The 19,290-nt window shown below is 41.1% G+C and overlaps 1 protein-coding gene across 6 annotated transcripts in view; it reads right to left on the bottom strand.

Moving 5' to 3' along the window:
• Nucleotides 1-19,290, bottom strand: part of LOC123958919 (SH3 and multiple ankyrin repeat domains protein 2-like) — a 221,894-nt gene that overhangs the window by 108,996 nt on the left and 93,608 nt on the right. For 5 of the 6 annotated variants that reach the window (XM_046032667.1, XM_046032666.1, XM_046032668.1 and 2 more), the window contains exons 6-9: nt 15,636-15,787; nt 14,972-15,139; nt 13,098-13,214; nt 8,897-8,974 (exon numbers count right to left, since the gene is read on the bottom strand). In XM_046032667.1, the coding sequence (XP_045888623.1) occupies nt 8,897-8,974; nt 13,098-13,214; nt 14,972-15,139; nt 15,636-15,787 (515 nt within the window). The remainder of the gene's footprint in view (nt 1-8,896; nt 8,975-13,097; nt 13,215-14,971; nt 15,140-15,635; nt 15,788-19,290) is intronic. The other variant, XM_046032670.1, reaches the window with a different exon arrangement.

Here is a 19,290-nt window from a genome sequence, read left to right as displayed (position 1 = left end):
TTATATGAGACTGTTGTTTTAACAACATTTCACTGACAGTGGTTAAGATTATAGGTAACCTCATCTCAATCAATGCTTACTGGCCATCACCAAGTCAGAATGCCCTCTTTTTATTGACTGAAATCAGAGGAGAGACTATGGACCAGCCCCATCCATCACATTATCCAGGATACTAATGAGCTGATCTCATAAATGAACTGAGCAGTAATGACGTTAAATGTTAAAACGGGGTAACTCCAATGATTTAGTATTCATATTTTTCTCCATAAAGTTGGGAGAAAAATGTTAAACAAGAATGGTACAATGGAGAGAGGTCAAGATGTATAGTAAGGGTCAAACACCTAAAACACTGGATGGATGGTGGTCGTTCAGTCTTGGCCACAGGTAGTCTTAACGACTGTAACGACTGTCGTCACAGCAACAAGGAACACTAACGAACCGGCGGTATCGATGACCCGGGCCAACGACCCCACTGAGGTTAAATAGCTGAGTTTCCCTGCCAGTCAGTCAGAACTGAAGAAGTCCTTTGGATGAGGGACGAGACGTCTTCCAGTATCTTCAACAAAGTCCAGTTGCCCTTGACTTTAACCTTCGTTGGATAATATTGTGACAGTTTCAGCAAATATGACAAAAAGTTATCTTTTTACCTACTGACACTTTAAAGAATCAAAAACAGTGATTAATGCTGCTTAGAATTAGCAGTAGTTCACGCAAAATCTCAGATGATGCTGATTGGTTTATTATAAAATTAGGGGAACGATGAGCCTGGTGTTTTAAAAGACACTGATTGGCCCAAGAATGGAAAGAAATGTTTCTTTGTTAGTGATTAGTCCAAAGAGGGCAGCCTTCACTGGAGATGGCAAACTTAGTGATGCTTTTTGTTTTGTTAGTGTTCCATGGGTATGCCTTTAAACCCTATTTATGTCAGGACTACTTGTACAACTGATGGATGTATGTCAGTTCACTTTACTTCAACAGAGTAGAACATCGTCTCTATCTATATTCTCGGGAGTATATTTTAACATGTCTGACTGATCAAAATAGTAAGAATTCCTTTACTACAACAACAAGCACAGTAAAAGCCTCTGCATTTGCCTCTGGGGGAACTTGAGAGCATCTCTTACTAAGCAGCAGTGGACAGGAGGCGACTGGCAGTCACGGTGCTGCTGGAATAAGGGGTTCACTGAAGCATAGACCTTTGGGTGATTTTAATCAAGCATTTCAGCAGTAGTTCATGCTCATCACCCCATCAAATTAGATCTCTGGATTTTTTATCGCCTCTCTGCGCTGATTTTGCTGTGTGCTTGTACTCCAATCACGGCGCTTAGAGGAAACCAGAGTTAAGGAAGCTACGGAGGAGATGGTTTTTGTGCAAGCTGATCCATGACAGATGTTACAGAGGGCCGCAGAGGGCCACAGAGGGCCGCAGAGGGCACTTACTCAACACACACTTAAGTTTCATTTGAATTGATAAGGTAATGTGATATGAAACCAGGTAACAAATCCCAATTTCTCCGTCATTATCATTCCACCGCCCACCACCGTCACCGCCCCCCCATCGATTCTTTTCCTGTTCTGCCCTGGTTGTCATAGAGACACATGGTTGTGTATAACACAAAAGTAGAGGGGGTGGGAAGGAGGTGGAGCAGCGTTGTGAGGCGCTTGCAGCCAAGTGGAACATCAGCTGCGGCAACAAGTCTGCCAGATCAAAATCCAAGAAGGGGGACAGAGGACGCACGAGATGGAAAATCAATCAGCAATCAATGAAGAACAAAAGTCCAAGACAGGAAGGAGAACAGAGCCAGCGGTCCTAGCCGAGGAAAAAGAGCTGAGTGCTGCAATTAAAATACGGTGCATTACTCATCAAGTACAAACTTTACAAGCTAATCAAACTCCAATAACAGGGGATAGGGGTTTGTTTTATCGTTACATTATCCTTCATGATGCCCATTGAGTCAGATTGGGTGGATTCATTTGAGCCACAATAAGTAAAGTTGTAGAAAAGTGCACCTACAAGAGATTAGATCAATTTTATTTGCTATGTTTCCATGAGAGGTTATGAGAGGTAGATATTCAAGACTTTCTCCACAGACCTTTTAAGATAAAGACACAACACATCATTTTCAAACATATACAAAAAAACACCTCAACAAACTTCCCGCTCACTTGCTTATGGGAGCAGGAGCAATGTGAATGTTAGGATTTGACGACATTTTGACTGTAGTAAGGTAGGTCTTCATCAGTCTGTGTCTGCACAGGATACTGCTTTCCTTTACAGACATCAACATATTTTAAAATCTGTGGGCTCATGTCATCCATTTGTAATAACAAGCGATAGGCACTTTCAGACTTTCCATGATGATTACTGCATTATCATGCCAGACTGCTTGGACAGTAAATGCTATGCAACAAGTTGTAAACACAACACATATTATTACATTATAGGCTAAAGGTGTTAAGATATTGTTAATTTGAAAGCTATTAGTAGCAACATTAGTTATTCACCTGATTAATGTACGTCTGATATTCATTCTCCTTTCAGCTGAGTTTTGGCTTTGACCAGCCTTTGAGGAAAATCCTTGCTGGACAGGTAGTGTCCAGTGGCTTTCTAAGAGCACTGAGAATTAACAATAAGGGCAACGCGATGCCGGCTGTAAAACCAAAATAATGAGCTACTGTAAAAAAAAAAAAAAAACACTCCGTAGAGCCGAGGGGGACTGTATCCTCGGTGGGTTTGTCACTACCAGCCAACCCTTTCAGATTACACAAAACCAATTAATCCATAAAAAAATACTGTTTAAAGCAGCTGAGGGATTAGGACTTGGCGGTGGAGAGTGGCTCTCTCTGATAGCATCTCTTGGGCTGCAATTGCTACTATGGCACCAAAACTTAGCTGTTTGTTGGGGGTTTAAGCTGAACCAGGTAGAAATGTTACTTTAGTGTTATGTTAGTATTTGCAGAAGTACACTATATAGACAAAAGTGCTGGGACACCTACACATTATATATCTCCATAAATATAGAGTTGGTCGCACCTCTGCAGCTATAACAGCTTCCACTCTTCTTGGAAGATTTTGGAGTTTGTCTGTGGGAACTGTTCCCCATTCATCCAGAAGAGCATTTGTGAGGTCAGACACTGATATTGGACGAGAGGGCCTGGCTTCGTTCAAGTTGATCCCAAAGGCGTTCGACATGTTTGAGGTCAGGGATCTGAGCTGGCCAGTCAAGTTCCTCCACACCAAACTGCAAAAAACATTTCTTTATGGAGCTGCTTTGTGCAAGTTGGTATTCTCACATTGAAAGGCCAAACACAAATTGTTGGAAGAACTATTAAGATTCCCCTTAACAAAGACCACACCATGAAAAAACATCCCTTCGCAAAAGTATTGGCCCAGGGGTGTCCCTGTACTTTTGTCTACATAGTGTAGTTGTGCTTTGGCAGAATGACAGCAGCCTCTGGAATTATTTGATATGGATATTTGAGTACTCTGACAATACCTTGGCCTACTATACTATAGTATCACATGTCACTGGTGGCTGTAATTCACCACATGTCTAAGAGAAGCAGAGGGAGAAATCATGTCTGACTTACAGTATGTGCCAAAGGCGACGGGTACATCAAGAGACAGTGTGGGGGCAAAGAGGGCAGGATATAATGGGGGAGGAAGGAAGTGGAAAAGTGGAGTGGAGAAAAGAATTAGATTAGAAGAATGGCATAGACGAAAGTACAGAAGAGATATAAAGAACATGGAGATGAACATGAGTGAAAGGAAGAAAGGTAAATGAAATTAGGTATTGCAGAGAGGATTAAAACAGCACAGAGGTTACACTGGAAAGGTAACAAAAAGAGCAAAGACACGTTAAAGGAAGCTGAGAGGATGTGGGAAATTATTGAAGGGGATTGTTAAATAAAGAAAAGTGAATTTTTATCTCTTTGAAAGCCCTCTCTCTATCTGAAGAACCGGGCACTCCGAGAGGATGATGGGAGTTTTCAGTGCTTCAGCTCAAATTCTTTTCCTTTTGTTGTATGCAACAATGGTTATCAGGCTAAGCTGTGACACACACACACACACACACAGTCAGACAGTGAACTGACACATGATATTATCAAATGGCATGGCCACACTCCCACACAGTGCCCTAATTAGGAGCACACGCAGCGGCACAACATAAGCGTGCTTCATTCAGCTGTGGCAATCGCTGTTTATTAGCATTTGCACTTTCCAGTTGTTGGCTCCTAATAATGGTGTTTTCAGGCAGTTTCCTCTGTTGAATTGACAAGTATACAGAGTGCTCCCTCTCTCTGGAGATTATAAGACTTGGTAAAACTACATGCACAAATAAAGAGCCACAAATATATATACTGTATAAAGAGGGACTAATCATTAGCAAAACCTTAATGAGAACCTACTGCAATTGCTCCCACCTGCATCACTAGCAAAGATGAAATGACAAAAGTATGTGGACATGGTTTTCCATAAATGTTTGGCTATCTAGTAAACAACAACTAGCATGATGTTATTTAGAACAACACATATTTATCCTTCCTGCTGCTTTGGAGGCTACTCAGTTAGACAATGACTTGTCCAAAAAGCACAAAAGAACCTGGCTAAAACACTTCATGGCCTTTATACTTTAAGTGTGGGTCTGTTTGTCCTAGTTTGGGCAAGGGAAATCTTAATGCTAAAACATTCAGTGATGTACTTTGTTTTGTGTTTGTCTCTTTCCTGTTTCAACATCACAATGCCCCCGCGCACAGAGCCAGCTTTGTAAAGAAATGACTTTTCTAGTGACTGCCCTGCGTGGAGTCATGACCTCAACCCAATCCAACGCTTCTAGGGTGAACCGGAACGCCAACTGTGAGCCAGAGCTTATCTCACAGCAACAGCGTTGGACCTAAATAATGCTCTTGTGCCTGAATGAAAAATTCCTGCAGCCAGATTCCAAAATCTGGTGAAGAACCTGAAAGTAGGAGAGTGGAAGATGTTGTAGTAGAAGATTAGAGCCGGTGGTTTTGGAATCACTAACACATAGGTGGAATGTTTGGGTGAACATGTGTTGTCTAGTTTACGTGTTGTAATTTGTAGTTTGTTTTGATGCACCAATCTGTTCTTCTTTCATCTACTTCAGCTACTGATTCCTACATTTCCAAGAATGCAGGCCACTCAGAAAACAGGCATAAACTTGTTGGATTCAGCTCTTGGCTCCATGTGTAGGTGGAGAGTGCAACAGAGATAAAGATAGTAAGAGCAGAAGAGCGAGTTTTTCCACTCGAAAACAAGTGAGCGTCCACAGCGTGTCTAGTGGCTGCTTGTTGTTCTGATGTTGAGGGTACTGTCAGTAGAAGAACTGCTGTTTGTCTCTTTTACAACAGATTTCTCCCTGTCTGTTTGTTGAAAGCTTGGACAAAATGTTGGCTGTAGAAAGCATCCCTTGCACTGTAATTCTGAAGGAGTTAAACCATTTCTTGTAACTGTTGAACAGATTAAAAAGAGCAGTAATACTTGCTTTTTTTAGTATAACTATAATAAGATTATATTATCCTGGTAGTGCTATACTAGTGTACTGTAATGTCCTGCACAAGTGGACTACGACTTGCTGCAATGAGCATAAATTGATTATTCTACACGGTATGTAACGCATTTGCCAAATTGAGTGGGTGACTAATAAAAGGGGAAACCAACAAAAAGTGTCTTAATAAGGCATCAATGAACCTCCAGAATAGCTTCAACCCTCCTTGTCAGAGATTCTCTAATTCCCTGAGCTCCAGTGGAGGGATGGACACCATCCTTAGAAAACATATTCCCACATTTGGTGTTTGGTGGAGAGCGCTGTCTAACACGTCGCTCACATCGTGGGTGTTCAGTTGGTTTGAGATCTGGAGGCCACATGATTCTCATATGATGATTGTCATCTTGCCCAATCAAATACATGGAAGCACTGCTGGTAGATTACTTTGTAATGTGAACGCTGTCTTTCTACCATTCTACCACAGTAAGAAAAATATTGACAATTATTGACATGGATTTGTTAGAAAAGTTACTCTGTGCAGTGTTTTGGTGCACAATAAGCCTTCAAACTAACACGTTTACTCAAACTGGACTTGCCAGGTTGAATTTCTCACATTTCACGCATTTTGCAGTGCAACAATGGTGGGTAACACATGCCTTTGGTGTGCGAGACCTGGATAAAAGTGGGAGCAAGAAACTTAATCCCTAGGCTCCATGCGACCTCTGACATACACTCACTGGCCACTTTATTTAGATAAACCTTGCTAGTACTGGGTTGGACCCCCTTTTGCCATCAAAAACTGCCTTAATTCTTCGTGGCATACTTTCAACAAGGTGTTGGAAACCTTCCTCAGAGACTTTGGTCCATACTGACATGATAGTGTCACGCAGCTGCTGCAGATTTGTCGGCTGCACATCCATGATGAGAATCTCCCGTCCCACCTCATCCTAAAGGGGCTCTGCTGGATAGAGATCTGGTGACTGTGGAGGCCATTGGACTTCAGTGAACTCATTGTCATGTTCAAGAAACCAGTTTGAGATGGTTTGAGCTTTGTGACATGGTGCATTGTCCTGCTGGAAGCAGCCATCAGAAGATGGTACGCTGTGGTCATAAAGGGATGGACGTGGTCAGCAAGACTCAGGGAGGCTGTCGCGTTTGAACGATGCTCAGTTGGTACTAAGGGACCCAAAGGGTGCCGAGAAAATATCCCCCACACCACCACACCAGCACCAGCAGCCTGAACCGTCGATACGAGGCAGGATGGATCCATGCTTTCATGTTGTTTACGCCACATTCTGACCCGACCATCTGAATGTCGCAGCTGAAATGGCGACTCATCAGACCAGGCAACGTTTTTCCAATCTTCTGTTGTCCAGTTTTGGTGAATTGTAGTTAGCTGTTCTCAGCTGACAGGAGTGGCCCCCGCTGTGGTCTTCTGCTTCGAGGTTGGACGTGTTGTGCGTTCAGAGATGGTATTCTGCATGCCTTGGTTGTAATGAGTGGTTATTTGAGTTACTGTTGCCTTTCTGTCATCTGGAACCAGTCTGCCCATTCTCCTCTGACATCAACAAGGCATTTTCGTCGTAGAGATGGTTGTGGTGAAAATTCAAGTAAATCAGCAGTTTCTGAAATCCTCAGACCAGCCCGTCTGGCACAAACAACCACGCCACATTCAAAGTCTCTTAAATCCCCTTTCTTCCCCGTTCTGATGCTCGGCTTGAACTTCAGCAAGTCGTCTTGACCACGTCTACATGCCTAAATGCATTGAGTTGCTGTCACGTGAGTGCCTGATTAGCTATTTGTGTTAACAAGCAATTGAACAGGTGTACATAATAAAGTGTCAGGTGAGTGTATATAGCAATAAGTTGCTTTGGATAAAAGCATCAGCTAAACGAGTAAATGTATCAGTGGTCAGAAACCTGAATACTGTTGTGATCATGTATCCAATGGAATAACCTCATGTAACCATCATTTCCCAAACATGATCAAAACCACATTAAATACAGGGATAAGAGAGTACATGTAAAATTATTTATCTGAATTTATGCTAATTTGTCATCCACCTCTATTATAAAACAACAAAACAGTACCAAACAACATCAGCAAAGAGTTTGTAATGTAGACTTAAATCTACAGTGTAAGTGATGTTTATGAGAACCTCACTCAGTCGCCAATTAACTTGAGGGAGGAAACAAGAGCACCTGGAGAGAACCCACGCAGGCCCAGCGAGAACGTGCTCCACACAGAAAAACCAGAACCCAGAACCGTCTTGCCCGTGAGGTTACAGTCCTAACCGCCGCACCACCTGCCACCCTGCACGTAACATCAACACGGAGAGCTAAATCTAGGCCACGACTGCAAACCTAACACGCAGTTCAAACGCTGACTAACACCCTGACGTGATCTCCATTCGGCCCGGGCTCACTCCCTTTATGAAGCGCTCTAGCTAATGAAGCGCTCCACTGAAGTGGCTGTGGATGACAGTCGAGGACCCTGTGGGACTGCCTTTCATAAACGCCCGCCTGAATAAGGCTCTTTTGTAACTCAGGCGTAGGTTATGAGTCAATCATTTGAGCTATGCAGCTTTCACTGCTTCTGGGGTTTGTTCCCTGGGATGGATGTGCTGCTGAAGCATACACACTTCAACCATTACCAACACAAACATACAAGTACACATGCATTCAAATATGAATTATTATCATGATTTCCCTTGGGATGAAGTTCTGTCTCATCGACTCTTATCATAAGCATACATGTAATACCAGCTCAAATAATTATGAACGCACACTCAAACTTTAGCACTTCCAGTATAATTGTGCGTCACGTTTTTATATACTAAGGGTCTGAAATTGCATGAAGTGTACAATAACGTATAATAGCATTATCGTTTGCTTTAATCTGTCACATTAAAATCTTGAGTTAATTAAAGGTTTACACACACTTCCTACAAGTTCTCCTTTATAAAAAATAAAAAAACACTTCCAGAAACAAGTTGGATGAACTGAAAATTGCAGCTACAGCTGTTTTTTCTGTGTTCCTCAAAGTTGACAGTTTGCAGATAACACAGTGTGTTTTGAGTGTGTAAAGACACCCGGTCAGAGACAAGCTAAGCAGACGCTGTTGAGGTTTGATGCTCACTTTTGGTTCTCCTCGAAATACAGTTTAACTGAAACAAATCTAATAATGGCCAGAAAGACATTTGCAATCCCTGGTTGCAACTGACCTTGACCATTTTGCACAGTTGCTATGGTAACAAATGAGATGAAGAAAATGTGCTGCTACTAAAAATGTTTTCTTTACGCTGAAAGCTGAAATCGATCTCCCATAATAGCCTCTACAAGCAAATGGCAGTGAACAAGACTGTTTTGGTTTTTTTATTACTCTACCTGAAATGGACTCTGGCTGTTGTAGTTCTTCACTTCTTTGTCAGCTCCACGAACAAGCAGCACTCTGGCACAGTTATCCTGGGGGCAGAAAGAGGAACAAAAATATTTAAATAAAGCTCAGAAAATGTGTAAAGCAACACTGAAATCCTTTAATTCTCCTACTTTGTTGAGGGAAAAGGTTGATTAGCTTCCAGTGACATTAGCAGAATTTCCCAAAAGATGTCAGTACAGCAGGAAGTGATGCAGCAGTGTGGCTGAATGTCTAAACATCCCAGCACTGACACAGGGAAAGGAGAAAAAGAACAACAGAACATCTACTACCTATATCAGGAATGGAGCTTCACTCGCTGTTAAGTGTGTATCTATTGCTCCACTCAAAGAGAAAGAGGGAGTGAGAGAGAGAAAGAGAGAGAGAGAAGAACAGAGAGATGGAGAGTGCTGAGGGGTTTGAATCTACTGCACAAATCGCCCACAAAGTGCTCAACCACGCATGTACTGTGCACACACACATGAATATAAATACTTTTTTTAGATCCACAATAAGCTATTGAGAGTTGAAAAACCGCCTCACACAGATACTGATAGACAACCATAAACTGTACAGTGTTGTCGGCATTACAAATATTGCTGCGATTAGACATTTAGACATTTTATTTTAAGCCATGCATGAGTGGTGTTATTTTTACTCATGGATGTTGTGCAGAAATCCCACGACATATTTTTTTCTATAGAAGCTACATTTATAATGAAGCTTCAAAATGGAAATGTGTGACATCCGTCAGAGCAATGAATTAAAGCAGGGCCGTTTTAGCTTTTGGAATATAATTACAAGCAGAGCAACAAAAGAAATGTAAGGACTGGAGAGACAGGGATGAAATATGAGAAAGGTCATCTCGCTAATGTCCGTGATGCTGACGATAAGCCAGGATGATGCAGCTTGGACACCATGGAAACTTCAGGCTTAAATGGATTTTTCTTGTGCAGTTCATGTTGTGTTAGTGAGTGTAGATCACTGATGGAGAAAGATGACAGTGGAAGTATAGAGGACGAGTGTCACATATTCTCGCCAGAAGTTTTTATGCAACATTCTGCACTGTAATCTTCTCAGAGCACTCCATCTATCAAGGAGGAGGGAGAACTCGTGCATATTTATTACAGACGTACAGTATAACAGCCTAATATCAGAATAATCCAGGTTACATGACCACCCTCTGTTTCACAGATGGAGCAACCATTACCATCTTCAATGATTCATCCAGCTTTAAATGATATAAATTCTATATATTTCTATTATCATCAACTAAAAATAAAATGCCAAAACCAACCATGAATTGATCCTACCAACAAGAAATTATCTATGCATCCAAAGCCTGAAATGTTTTGTTCCTCTGTGCATTCTCATGACTTAAATGATGGCTTTTGGAATGATCTGACTTAAAGTTCAGTGTGTAATATTTAGGAGGATCTATTGACAGAAATGCAATGTAAGATCCATAACTATGTCTTCAGTGGTGTATAAAGACCTTACATAATGAACCGTAATAATGTTTTTATTAGCTTGGAATGAGACATTTCTATCTACACTGCAGCTCCTCTAACGTGGAGGTCGCCATGTGGTAGTAGTATTAGTAGCAGTCTGGTTTGTTAGAAGTAAGAAGAGAAGAGAAATTTGGACAAATGGAGGACGACGCGTATTATTTAGCACAAGAGCCGACAGAGCGTGTCGGCCACTGTAGCTTCTCCTGCGTGCATGAAAAGGGAGGGGTGAGCGGTGAGTGAGCAGTTGCTGGCAATTCGCAACCCTCACCACTAGATGCCACTATAACTTAGACGCTGAACTTTTAAGGATCTGGTGATATTGAATATTTTTTTTATTGCCAACAAATCCCATGAAAATACCCAAACTACCAATGAATACCAACAAGTCCTGTGTGTGTCTCACAGCCTGATGCTCCATTGATGCCCAGAAACTATTAAAACACAGCCTTGAGCCTCACAGCCGCACTGGGTGACAAAAGACTTTAGTTACTTTTTATCAAAAGGTCTCTCCCTGTAGGGATCCTTTCCAAAAAAAAACGTTTTGCGGCTGAGGCGATCTAGCAGATCTAGTAATTTAGCCCAAGTACCCCAAGTAGTACCACAAGTAGTACCACGAGGAGGCTATATGGTTGAAGCTTATGGGGCTTCTATAAACAATAAATGTTGGGTTGAGAAACAAATCAGAAATAAAAATGTATGTAAAAAACATTTTTATGTTTATAACAGAAAACGATTTCATATAAATTCACATATAAGATTGAGCCATATTACAGACGTTTATTTTCCACATCAACATCGAATAGCTATTTAGCTATTAACTGAGGCTCCGTCAGGAAACGATCACATAGTTCAAATGTAAATTGCAATTAGAGGTAGACAGACCACTGGGAATTCTGCAGGATCCCTGCATTAGAGTGTCAAATACATTATCAGGATACATAACATGCAAGGACCGTGGGAAAAGAGAAGAAAGACCCTGCAGGGTGTGTACAAACAGAGCAGAACTGAAAGAGGTGGAGTCGCTGCAGTAAGAGCAGCAAACACGCGGCAGCATGGAGAGTAAAGGTGAGCATGGAGCATTTAAGGTCATCCAGTCAGTTCTGTAATATCCAATAGGTGTGGTACCTGTCAGCTAATACAGGAACACATGACTGACCGTGTTCAGCCAATACTCGACTTTTGCATGTTGCCCAAATGTAACAGTCTTATGTCTGTTTTCCTTAAAAATCGTTTCAGTATCCAAAAGGACTGGCAACACCGTCATCTGCTGCCTGTTGAATGTCTTCTTTATTACATTCAGAGCCCAAACTCTTTTTTTCATTTTTATCTAACTCATATATTTAACCAGGTAAGACCCGTTGACGTCTATGTAGGGCTGTCGCCATAACCGCAAAATTGAAATACCGCGCTATTGGTCAAGCCTACCGCGGAGGCTGGCAAGCACCGCAACAACCGCAATGTTCATACTGTACACTTCAGGGCGTGTTAAATTAATAAAGGAGTGCTTCAATAGTTCCACAACCATAACGAGAAGGATGGATCGCCGTGGGCTGTACGTGACACGACTTCAAACTCTGAAGCTGTAAGTGTTGCCGTGTTTTGTGTTGTTTTACTGTTTATTTTAAAGGTTAGCTAACTCGGCCTTAGCATAATGCGCGGCTAATGTGGCTAGCAGGCTCGGACGTAGGACTAACGTTGTGACCCTGAGGGACAGTCCAGAGAAACTGAACAGTAAGCCTCATTTGAAGCTCACTAAGGAGCGTAGTGTGTCGGAAGCCTGCAGCTGTGTTTCACGATGTTTTCTGTGGAAATTTTGTTATAAAGGTTACCACAGCGCAGTGGTTAGTTGTGAACAGCCCATTCTGCTCCGCACTGGCGCGTTGCTGCGGTGAAATATGATGATATAGCTACGTCTGAAAAAGACACGGTCAAACTACAAAAAGGAGTTTGCTTGGCAATGTTGTTGACTAGCACGCAGCAGCTAGCTTGCTCAGACCATAAAGCTGCTGTTAGCGGCTCGCTGTGCAGTGAGGTGACAGACACTCTGCTATATGGCACCAAATTACTTCATTCATGAAAAATGCTGCATACCGCGCTGTTGAGCCCCAACATATTGCCGCCCCATGTCTATGATCTGGCCAAGACAGCAGCATACAAAAGGCTCTACATGATAACAAAACCACAAAAACACATAGGAAATAATCAATTTCAATACAAAACCAACAAATACATTAAAATTATTCTAATGGAAATACTGAAAATCATATGTTGGAATAAAATTAATCACAGGAAAAGAAATTACATTTGAAAAAAGATCAATTTGAAGGTTAGAAAGCTCAGGAAAGGATTTTCCTTTTAAGAAAGATGTCCATTTTGATTCAATTTTCAATTTCAATTCAATTTTATTTATTTAGCGCCAAATCACAACAACAGTTATCTCACAGATGAGATTTAGTCAGTAGTTTACAGTATGTCTGAATAAAAGTTTTATTTAATCGTCATACCTTTCCCTTTACAGCATGTTGTTCCACATTTCTCCTGATTTTTACAACAGATTTGGCTAAACCATCTTAAAATAGTGCCAGGTCAATCTAATAGTGGTGCGTGCTCTCTTTTCACATTACACACACATCAAGTACAGAATCACAGCGCCCCCGCTCACCTGGTTGTATAGGGCACAGATGTGTAGAGCAGTGTTTCCCGAGGCATTCTGGGCCCCCATGTCTGCTCCATAGAACAGCAGATGCTCCAGGTGCTGCACATGACCATGACGACAAGCCTGCAGAGAGAGAGACACACACACACAGTCAAATAAAGCCTTTAACACCTTCACTGGTTAGTAGTTGCAGTAAGAGGCCTTTAACACTAGATGTCAGTGTGCTGCAAAGGAGATGATGTCAAGATGAGAAGCAGCTGTACCCTCAGTTTGAACCCAGTCATCAAAAGATGGAAGGGTAGAAGAGTGTGAGGGAAAACTTAAACAAATGTACAATTGAATTCAATCAAGGCAGAGTGTAGAAGACAATTACAAACTGAGGCTGAGCAGGAAGTCATTGCTTTTATGAACCAATTTCCTCTGTAAATGACTTTAATGAGTGGTTGTGGAGACAGATGCCAAGTTAGCTGTTGAGTGCAAGAGGGGATCATTTTGAAATGACCCATTTACACTGCAGCTTATTTCAGAGATTGGGAGGTTTGTGAACGAATGAATGACAATAACCCAAATGGCTGCTTATCAATCAGAGCAGGTTAAAAAAAAAAACGTTCCATAACACACGTTATAAGTATTCTAAGCAATGGAACTGGGTTGTGTTACAAAAGCATTTGCACAGCCAGGCAAAACATTTTACTTTCAAGATCTATTTTCTTGTTGCAATAATCTCACCAAAGCTTGAAAATTATAGTCAAATGTGTAATATCTAACGTTTTATTTTCCAGACAATGTCAGTCGGTGTTGTAAAACAATACCTCGTACCTAGAAGGACTTCTAGGTAGAGACGTGTTTGTATGACCGATTTGTGAGCCGTCAGTTTAGAAGGGCTAATGGCAGAGAGGATTTCTCTGAATCTGAGAAAATCCATTTTATTTCGTCCAAAACTTTGGTTTGGAACCAAATACCTGCAAATCTAATGACATCATCATCCACAGATGAACGTTATGCTTAGTGCTAATTAGAAAATGTTAGCACTAAATTAAGATGGTGATTATGGGGACCATTCTACATGTTTGGCATCAGCTTGTTAGCACCGTCATTGTGAGCACGTTAGCAGGCTAACTTTAGCATTAGGTCACCGCTGTGCCTCAGAGCCTCTAGCATGGCTGTAGACTCTAGCCTTCTTGCTTGACAAACTGACACATAATATATTTTTAGTGTGTAACAGGTATTCTTAATGGAGGCGGTGGGAAAACAAGTAAAACTGATTTTATCTAGAAGAGCTGAGAGACTGAGGATTACAACAAGTTTTTAATATTTCTACAATTCTTTATTTTATGGTTATAGTAGGGGTTTTTCTTTATTGTTGTGTAAACTAGTGTTGGATGAGAAGGTTTTCCAGGATTTTATGAATGAATAAACACATCCTTGAACTCCAAACTAGCAGCAGCCATCCTGATGTTCACGGTCCTGCCTGACAGCTGATTGCTATGGTGTCTGAAATGGGACAGATGGGGGAAGGCGGAGATTTTGCAACTCGACAGGGAGAGACAGAAGCAATCTGATAAAGCTGAAGGCCTAAACACATGGTTGCACGCACACACACACACACACACACACACACACACACACACACCACTGTGTGGGGATGCTCATAGTTTATCACTGCTGCAGGGTGGCTCTCTTTAAATGGCTTTATCTACTTCAACGGGTAACAGCTGCCAAGACAGTCGCCCACAGCCGGGGAAGGCTGTGTGTGCTTTAGTAATGCTTTCCCAATACAAGCTGTTGCAAATAACAAACAACCCAAAAAACAATACCTCTGCGCTCGTGTGCGTGCACCTGGTAAATCTGCTGGCGTGCGCATGTGTGTGCGTGTTTACCTGGTGAACTTCATGCCAGCCGTTCTCGTCCTGGCAGCAGACGACAGCATGGTGGTTCAGCAGGAGCTCGCAGCAGCCCGGGTCTCCTCCCACGACCACGCTGTGATACAGAGGAGTCAAACCACGGCTGTCCTTGTAGTCTGGTGAAGCTCCCAACTCCAGCAGCGTCTGAGGAGAGACAAGGGTGTGTGTGAATTATCATAACAATAATTAAAACAAATGGTACAGAGTGCTTTTATCCATCACAAAAGACAAAGTACAACTGATTAAAATATTAAAACGATGAAAGTTTAAAATGATAATTGAACATAAAAAAAAGACAACCGCACAAAGAAAAGTACACACATAAAAAAGCGCTTTAAGATAGATTTAAAAGAGAAACAGATTTTGCTTGTCTTAGCTCCTCAGGAAGGGCTGACAGAAAAGCTCTCTCGTCTTTAGCCTTCACTTTACTAGAGCACTCAGAAGCATCATCCCTTTATCACCTCAGTGACAGGTCTGCATGCATCAAAAGTTGATGCTGATGTTGCTTACGCTGCAAAGAGATCACTAAGCATGATCTGGAATTTGTCAGACTTGCATTGTGATTTACACTTCAACAAATCCAGCAATGCACATGTGAGCAGGTGTGAAGACCAAAACGGAGGAGAGCGGGTTGCTTTACCGTGAGTGTAACCAGGTTTTTGGAGCGTGCAGCTTTGTGGAGGGCAGTCATGCCATCTTTGGCTCTGAAGTCCAGGTGAGCTCCTCCGTTCTTCAGCACCTTAATTATCTCCACCACATTGTCCAGATGAGCTGCAAATGTCAGCGGGCTCTCTAGAAAGAAGAAGTCGAAGACGGAATCTTTTTTATTTTTTACGCTCGTGTGTGTGTCTGCAGCTAATGTCACATACTACTGGACAAATTATTTACTGAAGTTGATTGCAGACTCGTAGTGATCAACAACTGCTGCGGTTTGGAATCTTGTTTCCACTTGGAACAACATACACGGTGGTCACGTTTTACATCGCTGGTGTTTTAGAATGGTACAAGTTTTGTCTACTCTGGTTACACCCTGATAATTTACCTCGCATAGCGCATACTTCACAAGTCTCTTATTTCACTTTTCCTGGCTTCTCGCTCTAGGCTGTGCCAAATCTCATATTTTTAGTCCGTCAGTGGAGCTATTGGATATCAGTTATTGATTGGAGTGAAGGCAGATAACAGATTATACTCAAGTGTCTCACTCCCAAGTTAGTGTTATTAGATTTGTTTTCTGATTCAGCGTCTAGTTGAAAATCTGTGTTCATTGTAGGTCTGAACAACAAAAGGACCACAAACAACTTTCTTCATTTATTAATAAGATTTTTCTTTTCATGATCTGTTATTTCCCCAAATAAGTTCTATTATGGAGACAATTAAAATCTGAGAAAGTCGGAGAGTCTGTCTGTCAGCAAGAAACACTTTTTACATCATTTATCATCACTTCCATTCAGTCACATGTGAGGCTGATAATTCCTGAGAGTCTGCTTTGAATTAATCAATTAATCAATATCCCCTGAAACATTTAGCCTAATAAACCATTTCCAATGTTTAAAATACACCATGATCATATTCTCGGTTATTCAACAATGAATTCACAATCAGAATATTAATTAATACAGAAGCAAAAACTAAAATAATATAAAGTTGATACCAATAGAACTGATCCTGTGCCTCTGAGCAAGACACATTATACAGGCAGAATGCAGGTAGTTCTTCATGTGCCTTTGTACCAGCCACAGAGAGAAAACATGCTGCCTTAAATAATAATAGTCTTTATTATTATCAGCACAGTGCACATGTGTGCTGCACACACAAACTTCATCCACACAAAAGTCTCTAAATCTGTTCGAGCCGACTGACAGCTGATCCAGCTGATCAAGTTATCAGAAATGACGTCACTTCACGAGACGCTTCAGAGGAAAGGATGTTTCCTTTCTCTAAAAAAAAACAAATATATATAGATATTTTACGTACATAGAAATAAAGAAACATACCCAACAGAATGACATCAAAATAATTCCAGCAGGTTTGTTTTTAATAATTTATGAAAAGAGAAAATTTTCCTGTAAGAGCCAAAAAAAAAACAAAAAACAGTACTACAACTAAAACAGTGATTTCATCCGAGTAAAAGCAGTATGGCACACGACTCCAGGGACTCATCTAAGGATGTGATGACACAGTTTATTTTCTTTGGTACAAACCACCTGGGAAAAGTCTGCTTGGTTAAAGTAGCACAGCTGAAGTCACATGACGATTAATAACCAGACATCGCACCTGCAGGGTATTTCACGCAGAACATCACCAGGTAATCCATGCTTGTTTAAGAAATTTCTTCTTTCTGGAAACTCGCAAGTTGAAACAAGCATGAGCGAATAGCAGGGAAATCGTATCTTTCAGACTAGCCTGGTCCCGGCAAAGGTTCACCTCAGGTTTAACTGGTGTTTCCATATTCCATCCAGACTGATACAGAGTCTGTTGAGTGTATAAACTGCGTAATTACACCACTGAAAAACACAAGTGTGAGATTTTGGCAGAATAGGGGCGTAAAAACAATCATTCAAGCCATGTTTGCCCTAAATGATCCACTGTTTTTGGTGATCTGAGGGCGTTTACCTGCTCATTTGAAGTGCTTATGTTTTTCTGCCACGCAGGAAATCCTCTACATTTATCTTGCCACAACCCCTCGTAGCTGAGTGTAACTGAGAGCACTTGCACAGAAGGCACAAAATCCTCCCTGGAGAAATACTGGGGATTGATTACCTGCTATTAAAACTAAAGAAGCTGTAAAATGTCCGTAACTTCTCCCCAAAGGTCCAGTGAATCCATTTATTTTGACTCTATTGATCTGAAATAATCATTCTATTTCACTGTTGTTGTTTCTGTCTACTCTGTACAGCATGTGTTGTCTTTATTTCCTAAAGGGGGTAAAAACAGCAAAAGGATTACGTCATGTGTGAATAGTTTGGGTGCATTTGGTTGCAATCAATAGATTAACAAATCTGCTGATGCATTTTTTGTGAGAAGCGTTCATCAGAGCATATTTGATAACTGTAGGAGGACACATCATCTGATGACCAATCAACAGAAAACAGCCCTGGGAACATAAATACTTTCCCGAGGACTCCTCCTCTGTTGCTCTTGCTCAGGGTTCTTCTAATTCTTACCATTAAATGGGGCCAAACTGTCGTATGCTAAATTCCAGATTTGTGATTTGGGGATATATAGAGAAAATTTACTTGACTTGGCATCATGCTACCTGAATGAATGAAGTGACTCCACACAAACAAATCTGACTTTCGTTTTCTTTCAGCCCATAGCTGCTTATTTTTCTTTTCAAATGTAATTAATCTTTTAATTCTATTTAAATTTCTCTCTTTCTGTCTGATTATGATGGTTGCTTGCACGCATGCATGTCATGTGTTGCAAGTATTTATGCAATGCCCAGTGCGAAGAGTTACAGTTTGGATGAATTTAATTAATTAATTAATTAATTAATTAAGTTTGGCTAATTTTGACATGCCAAATTTCCAGTTTCATCCTGTATTATAATCATAAGTAAGATCTTTATCTATTGAGGTTGTTTCCTGCAGGTGGCTAACATCACACTCCCACGGCTGACAAACAGCACCACTTGAAGGAGGCCCGAGACTCATTCTTATCCTCTTCACTGTGGTTAAGTGGTCGGCATTCAAGTTTGAATTACACTGTACTCACCTTCCAACGTGAGCTGAAGGTGCCTGCTCCAGATTTCAAATAAACTGCTTCAAATAAATTGTAAATGTGAGTGAGGTTAGCCTCAAGAAGTAGCTGTGGCCTGCCTCGGATGAACGACGCCTGATAAAGAACAAGCACGTCACAGAAAAGGTGAAAAGAAAAAGCACAATTCTGCTCCTCATTTTGGATTTTAAAGATTTTCTTTTCAGATCGCGTCCCTCTTCAGTGTTGTTACCTCTTCTGCACCGATGTTAAGCAGGATGATAAAAAGCAGGTCATCTGTCTGTCACAACTAATTAGAGGAATAAAACCTTTGCTGTGATTAAGACATCATTAAACATGTCTATCTAAATGAGGTCATCAAAATAAGGCACTCAGAGATAATTGATGTGTCCTAATTTTCTCTGCGTGCTATACAGGAATCTTTCAATTTGTAATATTTGTGTTTTCTAAAGTCTTTCTTTCCAGCTAGGAGCCGCTCTTTCAATTACGCTTAATTCAATTACGTTAACGCAAGCATTTCCTTTTTTTAAACGCATACTGACTTTTAAGCCATGCTAGTGTGGTGGTCGATGGTATGC

This window comes from Micropterus dolomieu, linkage group LG20 (genome assembly GCF_021292245.1).
Source record: "Micropterus dolomieu isolate WLL.071019.BEF.003 ecotype Adirondacks linkage group LG20, ASM2129224v1, whole genome shotgun sequence".
NCBI lineage: Eukaryota > Metazoa > Chordata > Actinopteri > Centrarchiformes > Centrarchidae > Micropterus > Micropterus dolomieu.
This window is presented reverse-complemented; position numbering and strand designations above follow the sequence as displayed.